This window comes from Maniola jurtina, chromosome 7 (assembly GCF_905333055.1).
Source record: "Maniola jurtina chromosome 7, ilManJurt1.1, whole genome shotgun sequence".
NCBI lineage: Eukaryota > Metazoa > Arthropoda > Insecta > Lepidoptera > Nymphalidae > Maniola > Maniola jurtina.
This window is the reverse complement of record NC_060035.1, coordinates 9,810,555-9,826,416: the sequence shown is the minus strand read 5'-3', so window position 1 is coordinate 9,826,416 and position 15,862 is coordinate 9,810,555. Positions and strand designations below refer to the sequence as shown.

Here is a 15,862-nt window from a genome sequence, read left to right as displayed (position 1 = left end):
TACTAGACCCATGGAGAGGCAAATTCAAATCCTGTCAGTTCCGCAATTTTTATATCTACTTTAAAATTATTTAGAAATTTCCATGAAGCGTAGGTAAGAACTCTATCATAAAATATTATAAAATACTTTAATGATATAAATTACATAACATTACAAAACTCCCCAAATATTAATTTGGAGGCTAATCCCGCGACCGTCTCTTAGTCTAGCAGTAATTACATACAGTATTCACGCGTTGTTTGCATTCGCAAACCACATGGACTTTCAGCAGCCAAATTAAACCGTGTTTGGTTTCAGTACTACTCGATTTAGTTAAAATTGCCTCGGCGACCATTGGTCAATCTGCGAGTACATGGATAAATAGTAGATAACGTCCGAATAACTATCCGGGAAATTAACGTTGGTACCTAGTGGTGAGAAATGCAGGACTTTCACCGTCGATTTTTGGAGCGCCACCCTTATGGTATTTGAATTTCTATGACTATCACAAATCCAGCCATCAGAGAGCTTTCTTTATGGATATATGTACGCACCGAATCCTCTAAACGTCTCCTCCTTTGTAACCGATTTTTTTTTACACTAATGAAGTTACAGAGTAACAAACTCCATAAACCATTCACATCATAATATAAACCAACAATTTTCAAGACAGTTTTAAGCACTTTGAAATCCTGAGCCAGAGCATAATCACTTTATCGACAAAGCGCTTTAAAAACCGCAAGAAAAATAAGAGCTGCTAATGAAATCCAGTCCATATCATGTAGACTCATTAAGCATATTATTGTCCTTATGATAGCATAGAGATTTCCTCAAAGCTAAGCCAGTTAGAAACTTCAATGAAGACAAATCCAATTGGTGCATCGAAATGCATCCAAGTACCGGCACGTAGCACTCATTGGCGCGTAGCGAGAGCGTAGCGGTAATTACCTACGGGCTACGGTATTGGTGCCATACCGCTTCGCATTGCTAATACCGGTAAACTCATGGTTCGTGAACTACTGAATGACTGAATAGTGTTATAATGAATAGATGATTTTTTTTACTTCCATTTATGTACTATCTGATGCCCACGATTTCGTCCGCGTGGATTTAAATTTTTAAAAATCCCGTCAAACTCTTTTCCGGAGTAAAAAGTAGCCCTTGTCATTCTCGAGGTCTTAAAATATTTCAAAAAAAGATTCATTGCTTTGTTGTGACGTGATTGACGGTAAACCATCAAATAAACAAACAGACTTTTGCATTTACAATATTATGGGTATAAGTGATTCAAGGCTACGTAAGGGTCTGAGAACCCATTGCATTATTTTCCTAAGAAAACACCTAACGTTACCTTACCACATAAGGTAATTAATGGGAAGGGGCACGACCCTCAGCAATCAGGACGACATAATATAAAAGATACATTCAAGGCTACACTTGCAGTAGTAGCTATGAGTGTAATATTATAATATTATTAATAAAAATATAAAGTAGGTAGGCATATCTCCCCTAACACTTATCCTTTGTTTAATTTAAGTATTTGGCTCAAGCTGTGGATTGTTTTAAATGGGTATAGAAGTGTTTAATAACATTCACTTGCCAACTACACTACACTGCCGGATACTTATTATGCTTTCCAAAAATAATAGCGGGAATTTTGCTGCTATTAAAGTTTTAAGAGTTTCAACGTAAATAGGCTCTTTGGCACAGCGTAGCAATCTCGACTTGCAAATAAAAGTCTAGTGTGTCAACTCCTGATTCATAATAATCTATTTGGTAAATTATGGCTTAGATCAGCGGAGCAATTGTGTAAAGTTTGAACCGTGATGGTTAGTCGTCCAAGGATTTGGTTTCGGCTAGCTATCATTATTTGTAGACTACTTCATTCATGACATACAATAATGCAGTATAATTCAAAAGCAAGTTATATATTACTAGAGGATGCCCGCGGCTTCACCCGCGTGGAGTTCGGTTTTTTTTAAATCCCGTAGGAACTCTTCAATTTTCCAGGATAAAAAGTAGCCTATGTCCTTCCCCGAGATGTATCCCAAGTCTGTACCAAATTTCATTAAAATCGGTTCAGTGGTTGGCCCGTGAAAACGTAGCAGACAGACAGACAGACAGAAAGACAGACAGACAGACACACTTTCACATTTATAATATTAGTATGGATATGGATAAAGAGTGTGGCGGAACGTAGCTGGACGAGGAAGGCTGAGGTCCTTGTGCGCTGTGTGTGGCGCTAAATAGAGCATCCATGTTAACCAGTGGATGTCCACAGGTTGATATGATGAGTTAATTTATATCAAACTATCAACGAATGAACGAACGAACGAAATTCCATTGAACACTAACAAAGTTTTTATTTTAACCATAATTATAGGCATGCGCTTACTTGTAGGCACTTGCGCGCTTGCACGTAGGTATATTACTGCAAAGTGCAATCATACCAAATAGCAGCATGATGCAGCTTAAAGTGAAGTGCGCCTTCCCAGAAGGTGCCTATTCACTTTTTTTTTAAATAAAAAAAAGCAAGCTTTGGGAAATCCGTAACTTGTTTGTATTCGTAATAATTTCATAAAATATGACTTAGATTTAGTCGGGGTCTAAGTATGTTATAGAAAAAACTCTATATGTAAGATTTCAAGTTTCCACACCTAGCAGTTTGAACTTAGTAATCCACCACGTGTAACGAGGAGATCCGCAGGAGAACCAAGGTCACTGACATAGCCCAAACTATTAGCAAGCTGAAGTGGCAGAGGGCAGGCCATGCTTGTCGTAGAGACGATGGCCGTTGGAGCCGGAAAGTCCTTGAGTGGAGACCGCATTTAAGCAAGCGTAGTGTAGGACGCCCTCCAGCACGATGGACCGACTATATAAAGCGGCTGGCGGGAAGTGGCTGGATGAGGAAGGCTGAGGACCGGGTGTGGTGGCACTCTTTACGGAAGGCCTATGTCCAACAGTGGATGTCCACAGGCTAATGATGATGATGATGATGATGAATCCACCACGTACCAAGTAAGTATAATTTTTGCGTGCAATTCGACTAATCATAACATTATTACGTTATCATTTTACCACTAGGTAGAATATAGATAAGTAGCTATCAATATTAAGAAACTCAACAGAAGACGGTAAGTTTGCCATGCAAATCACCTACTCGCAATCTTAAAGCATCCATAATTTAAATTGGACTAACATAAATATTTCAGAACGGAATGAGTGCTTTGAGAGTCTTGGATCGTTTGAAACAAGCTAAGTACTTACTTAGTTCTATTTAATGCTAGCAAAGATGCGGTTTGAAATCCTTGATAAATAAAGTATTAATCAATGAATGATACACCCATACTAATCCATACTAATTTTATAAAATATGTGAAAGTGTGTATATCTGTCTTTTTGTCTGTACTATAACGAAGTTGCAGACATTAGCTAGTAATAAAATGTAACTTACACGTAATATATATACAATAGGTATACATACTCTCGTTGTATAACAATTACTACGGTTAGATATTTATTAGTTACTTTTAGATAAATGTGTAATTTCTGTTGTATGTGAGTCAGCCCTAATGTATCTATTCACGCAGAAAATTTATCAATTGAAGTTTTGGACGCAGGAAGGGAAGCAAAAATGCTTTTTATCCTTTCTCAAAAATTTAAGCCATTGTTTGTTATCAGCAGACATCTGTACCTTAGTGGGTGTACACACTTCGAAAAGATGTCGAACATTATTTTCGCAGCCTAACTCATAACTTTTTACCAGCAAAAGATAGGTAATAGCTATGAGTAGATACCTAATTGATGGGCAATTTTGTAGCGCAGCATAAAGGTACCACTCTAAGCGGCCACTAAGATACGGACACCTTTACAGCAGGCTGTTAGCACTAGCTTGTATTGTCTGCAAGTGTGATGATGTACATTCTAGAGTAACCTAACCCTATTTACTGCGGAACAAACTTAACCTACCTTATAAAGATTAACTCGAGGCGAGCGTCCCGCTTGGGCAATAACGGAGAAGATTGAATACTGAGCACATATTTGCGCTGCTAGCAAATCGTTCCCGGGCGGTACTAATGTTGCTATGTAATGGACATCTCTTTTTTTTAAATGCCTTCGAAATTCCTTTTAAGAGCTCACGCTTTTTATTTTACATATTTGCGTGTAAGTTTGAGAACTCTGTATCTTATGTAATTAACTTATCTCACAGGTAACTGTCTAGACTTTAGATCTATGTTGTCTCTGTTAGTCTTTAGGACTATGTTATTTTCAAGAACTTTTGAATCATTAATATTTTTCATTAAATAGAGGTGGTAGTAAATAGGTACCTAGCTATTTCTTCAACTTAAAGCTTTATGTTTAAGTTTTTATCAAGAAATTCGCCGCGCCTCGGTTCTGCTGGTGTAGTAGGTTTAATAAGAAAAAGCTGAAAACAAACTCAGCTGAATATATATTTTGTTTATAGGATTGGCCAGTAAAATCGACACTATGAAGATCAAAGTATGTAAGTATATTGATTTTACTAAAAAAAAATATTATTAATTTTTTGTATCTTCTAAATCCATCAATTCAAAACCCAAATCTTTTTTGTCCTTTTTTTATACGTTACTGTATCTCATCTGTACTCGTATCGTAGATAACATCATCCAAAATAATACCATAGATATTAATTTAAGGAAAAGGTTGCCTTATAAATAAATTCTCTCTAAAATTCATCCGTGGAAGGTTATTGATATCTTTTGAATGTCGAACAATTTCTGTATGAATACGCCATTATACAGATAAGTTCCGTCTTTGAGATGCAAATCATACCCTCAGAGGATTTGAAGCTCAAATGGGGCGACTGTAGGTGGTTGCTTATGTTTATTTCAGTACACTATTTGCTAGAGAATATCTCTAATATTAAACTAGAGAATACCTGTAATATTAAAGCACGACGCTTTGACTTTCGTCAACTCAATCACACTGCAAATATAGACAGCTACATATTAATAAATTAAGCATTAGACTGGTAGGTAGATCATATTATCAGATATCACATTATTGATGCTAATAAATTATTGTCACATATTATTGTCTTCTCAATCATAATTTTTTAAATTGCAAGTATACTCAAAACTCAACGGTAAAAGGAGTGCACTAAAATCCGTAAGGTGGGAGGTTCAAACCCCACCCGTGGCACTCCTGTCGTGCACTACTCCTAGCACAAACTTTATGCTTCGTTGGAGGGGAATCGGGAATATTAGTCATGATTAACTAACAAAAAAATCCTTACATTGAGAATATATTACTTAAATCTGGTGGAAATTAACTCCAATGGCAAAACGTTGTTACATAGGTCTCTGGTTTAGTCAGGCAAGAGGTATCGCAAACGTACATTTAGATTTATTTTGAAATTTGTATAAAAAAATAATCTAAATGTTTATTTACTTAAGACTTCAGTTTAACAATTTACGACTGAATAACTGAACCTCTCTTTATACTTAAAAGCATATTCATCATAGTCCACACACCATTAATTTAAAAAAACAGTCACTTATATTAAGATGCTCTATTTTAAAATACGTTTAACATCTATCGCCGCGAAGATGTCCTAGTCTCTTAAATTGTAATAAACTTTAGGTCCTGTCCCTAACCTACCCAACTTTGGTCTAGCTAGTTAAACTTAACTTCTAATGCATTTGAATCGCACAGCCACAGTTGAATACGAGTACATAAAGTAAACCGTTTCTCAACGGAAATCGACACAGTTTAGCAGGGAATGGAGAAGTCAAGTGCTTCAACACAATTAAGTTGGGTCGTATGTAGAAACTCCGTCCAGTTTGCAAGTTTGAGAAGGTAGGGTATACCTAATTAGTAGTATGGAACTAGTGACTGATAGGACAGAATGTTTAATAATGGCTTGTAACACGGTCTAACTCTTGGCACAGAATATACACATTATAATAGTATTAACTACTAGTAGTGCTCTTGGGTACATACCTACCTAGTCAATATTAAGTACTAGGTATCCTAATAACTTATTATCAATATCAAGCCAACTACTAGGTACTCCGTTCGATTGTTTTTCATATTACTATTATATTATAATGTAAGTAACTTACTACCTAGTGAACCAAGGTCCACTTAGGCTAGGGACACATCTACCGTTAATTCGGTATGCGTTATACTGTATGCTGAATGATAATAATTGTGTTCGATTATAATAATAACGCGACGTTAGTAAAGGAGTGAAAGTTGGTGTTTATTATCACACTAAGATTATAAAGTTTGTGTGTATGTGTGTGTGCGTGTGTGTGTGTGTGTATGTTTGTTACTCCTTCACGCAAAAACTACTGGACGGATTTGGAATGGCGATAGATAATATCCTGGATTAGCACATAGGCTACTTTTTATTCTGGAAAATCAAAGATTTCCCACGGGATTTCAAAAAACCTAAATCCACGCGGGTGAAATCGCGGGCATCGGCTAGTTTTAGATAAAAAAGGTCACTAAAGCGTGAAAATTGCGAGCGGACGGGCGTTTTGCCCGGCGCCTTCGCAGATAGTTGCGCAGTGCGCACTCCAACGTTGGAGCTAAATTGAATAGATACCATATAGGGAATAATTATTCTGCTGACGTAACATTATTGGCAGTCCTTTAGTAAATACGAAGTTACGTATCGAAGAAAAGATTTAAAAGTTTTCATAAAAATAAAAACTTAAATCCAAGCTGATAACATCGCGAACAAAAGCTTGTAATAGCAGAGAAAGACCTAATCTTACCCACTTCTCAAGAAACTACAAAGAGTCCAATTACCTCCATGCCTAATTCATTCGAGACATCGAACTGCATCTGAAGCACGTAGTGCTCGTAGCAGTAATTACGGTATTACCGTATTGTACCGCCCCGCATTGCCAATACCGTCGAATGAGCTTGACGTCCCTATTCCTACTTATAATGTACGTGCTGAATTGCAACAGGAACTTACGTTCTAATCGCATTCAAACGGTTAAGCAATAAGCACAAGATGATAATCACAATGAGATCATTGGATCTTATACTTAATATTTAACCGACTTATGCGAAGTTTCTGAGTCTACTTGAATGAATTTACACTTGTCCGTCCGTCTGTCCATTTGTCTGCTAAAGCCTTGTAACATCGGAGTTACTGAACGTAATAACTTCAAATTTAAACATAACTAATAAATAATAATATAAAAACTGATGGCCTTCAGCTGATTAACATAGAAAATTTAAAAAATCTTTCTTTCAGTGGGAAAATGCGAAATAAAATATTTTTTCTTGCGTTTACATACGCTTGCGACATTTTTTTTTTGAAGACGATTATTTATTAGATTACAAAATATATTTTTTTTATTTTTCCTTTAAAATTGGCGATAAGGGGGGCTTTTAAAGTGGAGATTGAATTCGACGAGAAACTGAAACTTGTGTATAATTTCAGTTATATCCTGTATAGGTAAATATTTTATAGAAACGAAATTATTTCATTTTGGGCACAATGGGCATCAGTATTTTTAACATTACTTCACCATAATGTTAATAGTGGCGCTGGCTTCTATTACATGGTACCTTTATAATTAAAACTGTCTTATTCGAATTATGGGACACTGCGAAGTCTCAGATCGGGGCGAACCATTAGTCGTTTATGTAGGTAATACGTGCTACATACGTACACAATATAAACATACGAGCTGGTATAATAATTCGACACCTGCAAGGAAAAGCGATTTTGCGATTAGCAAACGATTTAGCGATTTTGAATTACAATCATATTTACTTAATAGCGAACAAAAAATGCTCTTTTTTGCGCTCACCCCAGTCGCGTTGCGATTTTATCCAGTGGAAAAAGATTTTATGTCAGCATCCATTGAAGATGATAAAATAGATAATTTAGTCACACATATTAGGTATACGTATTCTCTAAAGAGGCCATCAATAATATTAGGTACCTACCCAACTAAACTTGTAATGTAAGATTTTCGGCATGTATTTTTATGCAGTATATTTTTTTCGTATTAAGCGAACTTTCATCGTATTTTGTCTCTCAACTTAATTTTTTTTTTTAAATTGTAAAATACATGGCGATAAATTTTTTTTTGTAAAATACATGTAGTTAGGTACTGTGGACAATAACAGAACTGTAACTCACAAAAATAATAAAGTACCTACTCAGAATAATAACATAAACTTAAGAACTTTTAAATCTTTGACGCGCTCTCATGTGTTGTTACGAAAAATGAGATAGGTACGATGTTTTCCTTGTACAGGTGGTGTTATTAGTCCTAATTTTTGTGTATTATGCACAATGGCCATGTTAATCGTGTTTCTAAAGTTACCCGTTTTCATTGTAGAGGTTCTTCTTTTTCTTTAATACGGTGCGTTACGTAGTAGCAATACTACTAGTTACTGGGTTGGCAGTAAATTAATCAGCAAAATAATATAATGTAATTATTAGTGTGTTAAGGGTACAATTTAATATTGGACGTGGTTCACTGGAGGTTCACTGCTAGTACTGCGTTCGAACTTCGAATGCTTCTTCTTTTTCTTCTTTAGTTTTTTTTTTCACTTTGATTGATTCTTTATTGCCCCTAAAATTTAATGGACGCGCTACATGCTTGTGGAAAACAACAAGCCCTGGCAAGCGTGTGCACAGAGTGCATTAGTATAATGAACGTGTGGACGGGTGTTCGCGTACCTATGCTTGCCAACGCTGTTCCGATTCTCTGCAAGCCAAATCAAAGCCAAACACTGTATAAAAGTACTGTGTGGTGTTTGTCACACATTGTACATGATGATGTATGTTGTTTGCCATAAGCATGAAGCGGCGCCATAAATGTAGTCCAAAATAAACTGTTTTTGAACGCTTCTAATATGACATACGTGAAACGTTAAAGTGACAGTGACACTGACAGATCACAGGTGTTTTTACTTTTTGCCGTGCTATGGTTTGGTTTTGCTTTCTTTCGCCCACATAATTTCCCGTTATAAAACAGAGAATTCGTCATTTGACCATAAAAATACATCGAATAACTTAGGCGCACATTTGTTCATTAGCAAAATGTCTCATCAAACCGGAATTCAAGGTACCAAATTATCTTTATACCAAATCTTTCATAGAACTTTTCATAAGTATATCCAAAGTTTTGTTATCTTTTATATTACTACCAGTTTAATCTTCATACTAATAGTTCTTAGAAATGCAAATATGAGAGATTTACGTGATAACTGATATCAAGTTTAGTCGGTTGGCTACGCATTCTAATAATAGTTTTTAGACTAATGATAAACAATCAATATTAACAACTAAGTTATTGACACACAACAAATTGAAAGTTATTTGAACTAATATACTTAAGTTGATGAAGCGGAATGTTTCATGTTTCCGTAATATCATTTCCTACACCTAAAACGGTAGTAAATTATGAAGCATTTTATACTCATAAGATTGATATTATCTACCCATTTCAATGCTCTAACATTACTCAGTATTGAATTTTCAACACATTACGGATGTTATTTTTTCAGCTAATGCAGAATTGAAAAAGTATTTTAGTAAATGCAGAGATGGGAAAATCAGAATTCTAAAAGTTAGCATAGAAAATGGTGAGACATCTATCTATCTATCATATATACAGAATGTTTCTTATTAATTACTGAATCTGTTATAAAAATTTATATAAATTAATTTCAGAACAATTATCACTATCGAAACATTATCCAGTTAAAGGGACATTTGAACATGATTTTGATAAGTATGTCCCATCACTTATTATAGAAGATCTGCCTTGCTATATATTGTGTAGGTAAGCATAAATAATTGCCTGTTTCTTTATGTTTGCATTTGACTAATAGCAATGATAAACTGGGTACATAATTATATAGGCCTAGATGAACATATCTAAAATCAAAGAATAGAATTTCTTTAAAGAAGTTTCAAAGCAACCTTTAAAAAAGACAGATAGTCTCATATTATAAATTATTATTAGGATAGGTGTCAAAGTGTTTGTTTATCCTTTAATTAAGCTGCAATGTATAATTTTATGGCATGGATTAGCTACTTTTTATCTACTTTACATGGCAATGGCACAGGCTACTTTTTATCCTGGAAAATCAAATAGTTCCCACAGGATTTTTAAAAACCAAAATCAAGGTGGAGTTTTGGGCATTGACTAGTATATCATATTGATGATAATAATAATTCTTACCACAGATTCTTACAGTGTTAAGTGATTGCAGTCTTAATTGGAAATAATGACATGTCTTTTATCAAAAAACTGAATTTTTCAAGATAGCAAACAGACAGACATATTTCCATGTATAATAGTGTGGATTTTGATTATGAACCTGTGTGACAGTAAATTTGTTAATTTCAGGTTTGATACCACTAACTCCTTAGGATATGAATGGCTGCTACTCAGTTGGTCTCCTGATAGTGCGCCTGTGAGACACAAAATGCTGTATGCCTCTACTAAAGCCACACTCAAACAGGAATTTGGCTCAGCACATATTAAAGATGAAATGCATGCTACTAGCAAGGTATAATATTATTTCTAATAATATTATTTAACTAACTTATTACTTAATTAAATTATTAGGCACCACCTCAGTGCATGTTTTTCCTCATATTTTTCTATTCTTAAGGTTACCTGGTAGAGATAGCTAAAATGAGAGAAATCAAGTTTGTAAATAACATGTATTTCTATATAGTCGAAAATAGGCGTTGTGTCTGTGTGTGTGTGTGTGTGTGTGTGTGTGTGTGTGTGTGTGTGTGTGTGTGTGTGTGTGTGTGTGTGTGTGTGTGTGTGTGTGTGTGTGTGTGTGTGTGTGTGTGTGTGTGTGTGTGTGTGTATGTGTATGTGTCTACCCCTCCCTCATGTCTCGTCACATTTTTTGCCATAAAAAATTTAAATTCTTGTTTAATCCAGGATGAAGCATGTCTGAAAGGCTACAAGGCTCATGTAAGTGGTATAAATGCACCCGCGCCGCTCACTGACAGGGAAGAAGCTTTAAAGGAATTACAACAAAGTGGGCAAGATCCCAACTATGGTACTGACTCAAGGTAAACTTAAACAACATTGTTTGGGTAGAAAAGTTGATCCAACTAAAAGATTTATTTAACAATTACGACCACCTTATTAGTAGTTATACCTACCTTATAAGTTTTTCTTTTTATGATCTGTCCTTTTGTGGTGTACATAATACTTATGAAAATGAATCAACATTCTAAGTTTATGTGATTACTAACTGACACCCATGCCTTCAATCACTAGATTTTTTTATTTAATTTTTTAAATTTATAGACTAGTGCTTGGCTGCAATCAGACCTGTGATGAATGAATAGGCAAGTGATGATGCAGTCTAAAGTGGCGCGCGCTTATCTAGAAGAAGGCTATTCACTCTTGAGTTGAAGATATCCATATTATTATAATTGGATTTAGGTTTATAAAAGTCCTGTAGAAAAGGTTTGGTTTTCTGAGATAAATGTTATGTATGTCTGTCTCTGGAATACAAGCCATCTCTGTACCAAATTTTGTCCAAATTGATTATACACATCAGGCTAAAATTAACCCAGCCATTTGTGAAACGAATTTTTGATTTTACAGACAGTCAACAATGGGAGGAATTGCATTTCCTATCACTGAGTCGGCGAAACAGGCTATTATTGATCTCCAATGTGGTTCCTACAATTATCTACAATTCAAAATAGGTAAGTGTTAATTGTGCTAATAATTTCCTTTAATAAAGTGTTGTGTTTTGTACTTCTGGTACTAATAAATACCCCCAAGGGACACAATATCATGACTTAATTGATGTTACAAATCGCAAATAACTAAAATTCCTGTTAATTTTATTTAGATACGAAAACAATATTTAGAATCACAAAATTATCCTATTCAAAGTATAGTAGCATTGATTGTACTATGTTTATGTAAACACATTTGAACTAGAATGCTCCGAGATTACATAATATTATCCTATACTTAAATTAGATAATTATCACGTTTTTATCTTTGACAGATTTAGAAGAAGAAAAAATCTGCCTGTCAAAGGCGGCAGTGATCAGTTTGACTGAACTACCAGCGCAGGTGCCGGGCGACGCCGCGCGCTACCATCTGTATATATTCACACACACGCACGAGGGCGACCACATGGAGAGCATTGGTGAGTTTATTCAGTATGAGGAAATTAAAGGGAATGGCTACATCAACTCCATAGCGTCAGCGAGCGAGGCGATCCATTGACGTTACGGAGTCGATGTTAGTGAGCGTATGTCCATAGAAGTCTATACAGAGTGTAATCAGAATGCTAGCAAAAACGAAGACAGGTACTGAAGATTACTGAGAAGGTACCATAAACTACAAAAAAAAACCTGTATTTTTTAAAAGTTTAAATGTTTTCATTCCAGTGTTCATATATTCAATGCCCGGTTACAGCTGCAGTATAAAGGAAAGAATGATGTATTCAAGTTGTAAAGGCCAATTCTTAGAAATCATTGAAAAAATAGGTGTCGTCGTTGTGAAACGGGTAAGTGTATACAAATACATAGTGTACCTACTTGTCTGTAAAAAACCTAATTTCTATAAGGTACATTAGTAATTTATTAGGTACATTTGCAATTTACTATTTATTTTACTAAGATCCAGTTGCATGACAACAGTTAAAATTGTGTGACAATTAAAGTTAAACTTTGACTGTCACTAAAAGCGAAACAAGTTGCCAAGTCGGGGTTAGTTAATTTGTTTTGAGACAAAATTTAACATTTAAGCTTAATCATGAAAGCATAAAATTTGAATACAGCTACCTAAGTCTGTAAGGTTGGTTGGTTCAAAGGTTTTAATGTTTCTCCAACCGCCTGTCATGCAACCTAGGAGTAAAAATTAAAACGTTACGTAAGGTTAAAAGACCAATCAGGTTGTTGTTACATGACGTGATTATTTTTTCACGTAATATCTATAGAGACTATTGAGTCTGATTGGTCGAAAACATACGTCTCCAGTGTAATACATTTTGTGATATTACGATAAAATACCCTCTTTTTAGGGTTCCGTATCTCCAGACAAAAAAGGAACCCTTATTTTGTTCTCTGTCTGCTGTTTCGTTGTCTGTCTGTGTGTCTGTCTATCTGTAGTGTCTGCGAAGACCCATCAAATAAATCAAAACCTATAGCGTTGACCTAGAATCATGAAATTTCGCAGCTAGCAATGTCTTATAGCACAAGAAATGGGGGGAAATCCGAAAACCGTGAATTTGTGGTTACAACCAAAAAAAATAAAAAGTGTTATATCTTATATGAAAGTACGGAACCCTTCGTGTGCGAGTTCGACACGCACTTAACCAGTTTTTTGAATTTGATTATTTTCACCTTCCAGCTAGAAATAGACGACGGTAAGGAATTAACCGAAGAGTATTTATACGATGAGATCCATCCAAAGAGGAACCTTCATCGACCCGCGTTCGCGAAACCGAAGGGCCCGCCTAACAGGGGCGCGAAAAGAATCACTAAAGCGCAAACAACTCAATAGCTTTTCTTATATTAAGGATGTCTTTCGCACCTTCAAAATGATAAAGACATATCAAAAAAGCAAGTAAATGTCGAAAACGATTGGTATGTCTATAAATTTTAATTTCAGAACCAAGTTTATCTTCTTTCGCCACAATAAGCTTTCTTTACAATAATAAATGATGAAGATGGACATATTGAGGGGCTGAGTGTTGAATTCTCAAAATTTCAAATTGGTATACCTACTAATACTTCATACGGTCCATCGACGGAGATATCTGAACCAAGCAAGCATAATGGCATAAAAGCACTGATTACCTTATTTGTAGTAACTTAATTGCTATGTTCCATTGACCTACTAGCAAAAAATGTGGTAGGAACAGGGAACCCATCGCATTAGGATCCCAAGAAATCTCCTACCTTTAAGTGATAAATTAAAGGATTCACGACCCGCAATTACCAGCCGCCGTGATGCCAGTAAATATGTTCCTACTTAAATGCCTACCCTTGCTTCGAACCCTTTGCACACCTGCAGGGTTACAGACTATACCAACCAGCAAAAGTCATATTTTTCTTAGTCGTATCTTTCTTAATAGTGCATCACAGCGACATACCAATATGGTGGATGGAAGTCAGCTCGTCCACAAACATCAAGGGTATCGTTCCACTGAACTCATTTATTACGCTGTAGTAGAATGATTTTATCAGTCGACGTCGATGCATAGTCCTTACATCAAATCTATTCGATTTTTTCGATTGCTTGGTATTGATGGACCAATGATGAAATGGTTCTGGCTGTCGATCCACCACTTGTCGAATTACCGTCGATCGATAATGGATCAGGTGTTTTATTGACCAGCATCCGTCTATCCACTGATCCACGCTTATCGACGTCGATGATATAACTGAAGGCCTCAATCTAGACGCAGGGCATAGCTCGTGCAGCGGTAGTGTGACCAGATTAAACGTATACTGATATTATAGTATGAGATTGTTCATGCTAAAGTATCTCCCTAAACAAGACCTAAGAGGAATCTCGGATCTCTACCGACCCGCAAGAACTCTTTGAACAGAGGTGCGAAAACATAAGAGCAAATAATATATTATTCAGTAAGAGCTTTTCTTATATTAAGAATACCTTTGTTATAATCGTAGCTTTTCCTTCCAAAGTTCCTTTCCTGTTTTTTTATTATAGATTGAAAATAATAGTTTTTTTGACATGTTTTGAAGTTTCAACTTAAAATTTATCAAATTATAAAATGCAGAATACTGAAAATTGTGTGTTTATTAGATCTTGTTCTTCCGTTCCGATAGTCCTATGAAAATCTATTAAGTGATTCGTGTTTTTACGAAAAACAATGAATTGTGTAGCAAAATGTATTAAATGTATAATTCACTGGTTAAAAAATCACCAAAATTATTAATAATTTGAAGAGATCACTGTTGTAGTAGAATTTGACCAATCTTTGCTGTTGTATGTAATTAAAGAGCAATAAATAAATAATTGAAAAGCAGTATTAAACCAATTATTCATAATAATATAATATGTTAGGCTTATTTTTGATAAATGTGCAATAATAATATTATTATAAAAATCGTATAGTATCAGCAGTCATAAAGAAGTTGATGGGATGGTATAAAATTAATAATTTCAAAAGTTTTTTTATTATCGATATAATTTTTTTATATTTATTAAAAAATAGTAGAAAATTATAATTATGCCCATAAGTGTTTCATTAAACTATGATAATAAAATAATATAATATTTTATTCAGTATTCAGGATCATGAAATAATTTTATGATTTTATTTTTTATTGTTCCAGCTTGTAATACAATAATAATTATTTTAATAGATAATTTTAATCTCATTTTAATTAAGCAAGTAATTAAATCATTATTAGTTTAATTTTGCTAACATAATATTCTAAATGCGTTATGGAATAAAGCTTCCTAAAAACTTATTTATTTTAAGTAGGTATTGTAAGGTTATTTTTAAAAATTGATTTTATTTGTCAAAAATAATATAAAATTATTAATTTATCTGATGAAGGTAGTTTGGTAAAATCGATATTTGGCTCATTCGATGTCATACAATCTGTTACTAGGAGGCCAACAAGATTGAACTTGCATAAATACGGGTGTTTCGAAGGTTTTAGTTCAGTCTCCTTCTGAGATTCGGAGCGATATCGCATATTTTCGGTATTTGGATTGTGAACTGGATAATTAGATGTTGTGATAGCAATCACGCTCTAATTAAATTATTTATTTTGGCATTAATTTGTTTAGATTAAAACTCTCGGATAACCTCTACACATTGAACCTGGTGTTTTTTGTGCTGGTTTTGAGAGACATTCCAATTATTCGATAAAAATATTTAA

The 15,862-nt window shown here is 34.7% G+C and overlaps 2 protein-coding genes across 3 annotated transcripts in view; one reads left to right on the top strand and one right to left on the bottom strand.

Moving 5' to 3' along the window:
- Positions 1-6,069: 6,069 nt before the first annotated feature.
- LOC123867072 (RPII140-upstream gene protein) overlaps positions 6,070-15,862 on the bottom strand; it is a 21,708-nt gene continuing 11,915 nt past the window's right edge. The window contains exons 7-8 of the transcript XR_006796321.1: positions 8,128-8,137; positions 6,070-6,082 (exon numbers count right to left, since the gene is read on the bottom strand). The gene's annotated coding sequence lies outside the window, so the exon portion shown is untranslated. The remainder of the gene's footprint in view (positions 6,083-8,127; positions 8,138-15,862) is intronic.
- LOC123867070 (twinfilin) overlaps positions 8,896-15,862 on the top strand; it is a 22,684-nt gene continuing 15,717 nt past the window's right edge. For both annotated transcript variants that reach the window (XM_045908917.1, XM_045908916.1), the window contains exons 1-9: positions 8,896-9,065; positions 9,508-9,585; positions 9,674-9,785; positions 10,356-10,518; positions 10,908-11,041; positions 11,586-11,689; positions 12,001-12,144; positions 12,389-12,507; positions 13,353-15,464. In XM_045908917.1, the coding sequence (XP_045764873.1) occupies positions 9,041-9,065; positions 9,508-9,585; positions 9,674-9,785; positions 10,356-10,518; positions 10,908-11,041; positions 11,586-11,689; positions 12,001-12,144; positions 12,389-12,507; positions 13,353-13,505 (1,032 nt within the window). In that variant the 5' untranslated portion in view covers positions 8,896-9,040 and the 3' untranslated portion in view covers positions 13,506-15,464. The remainder of the gene's footprint in view (positions 9,066-9,507; positions 9,586-9,673; positions 9,786-10,355; positions 10,519-10,907; positions 11,042-11,585; positions 11,690-12,000; positions 12,145-12,388; positions 12,508-13,352; positions 15,465-15,862) is intronic.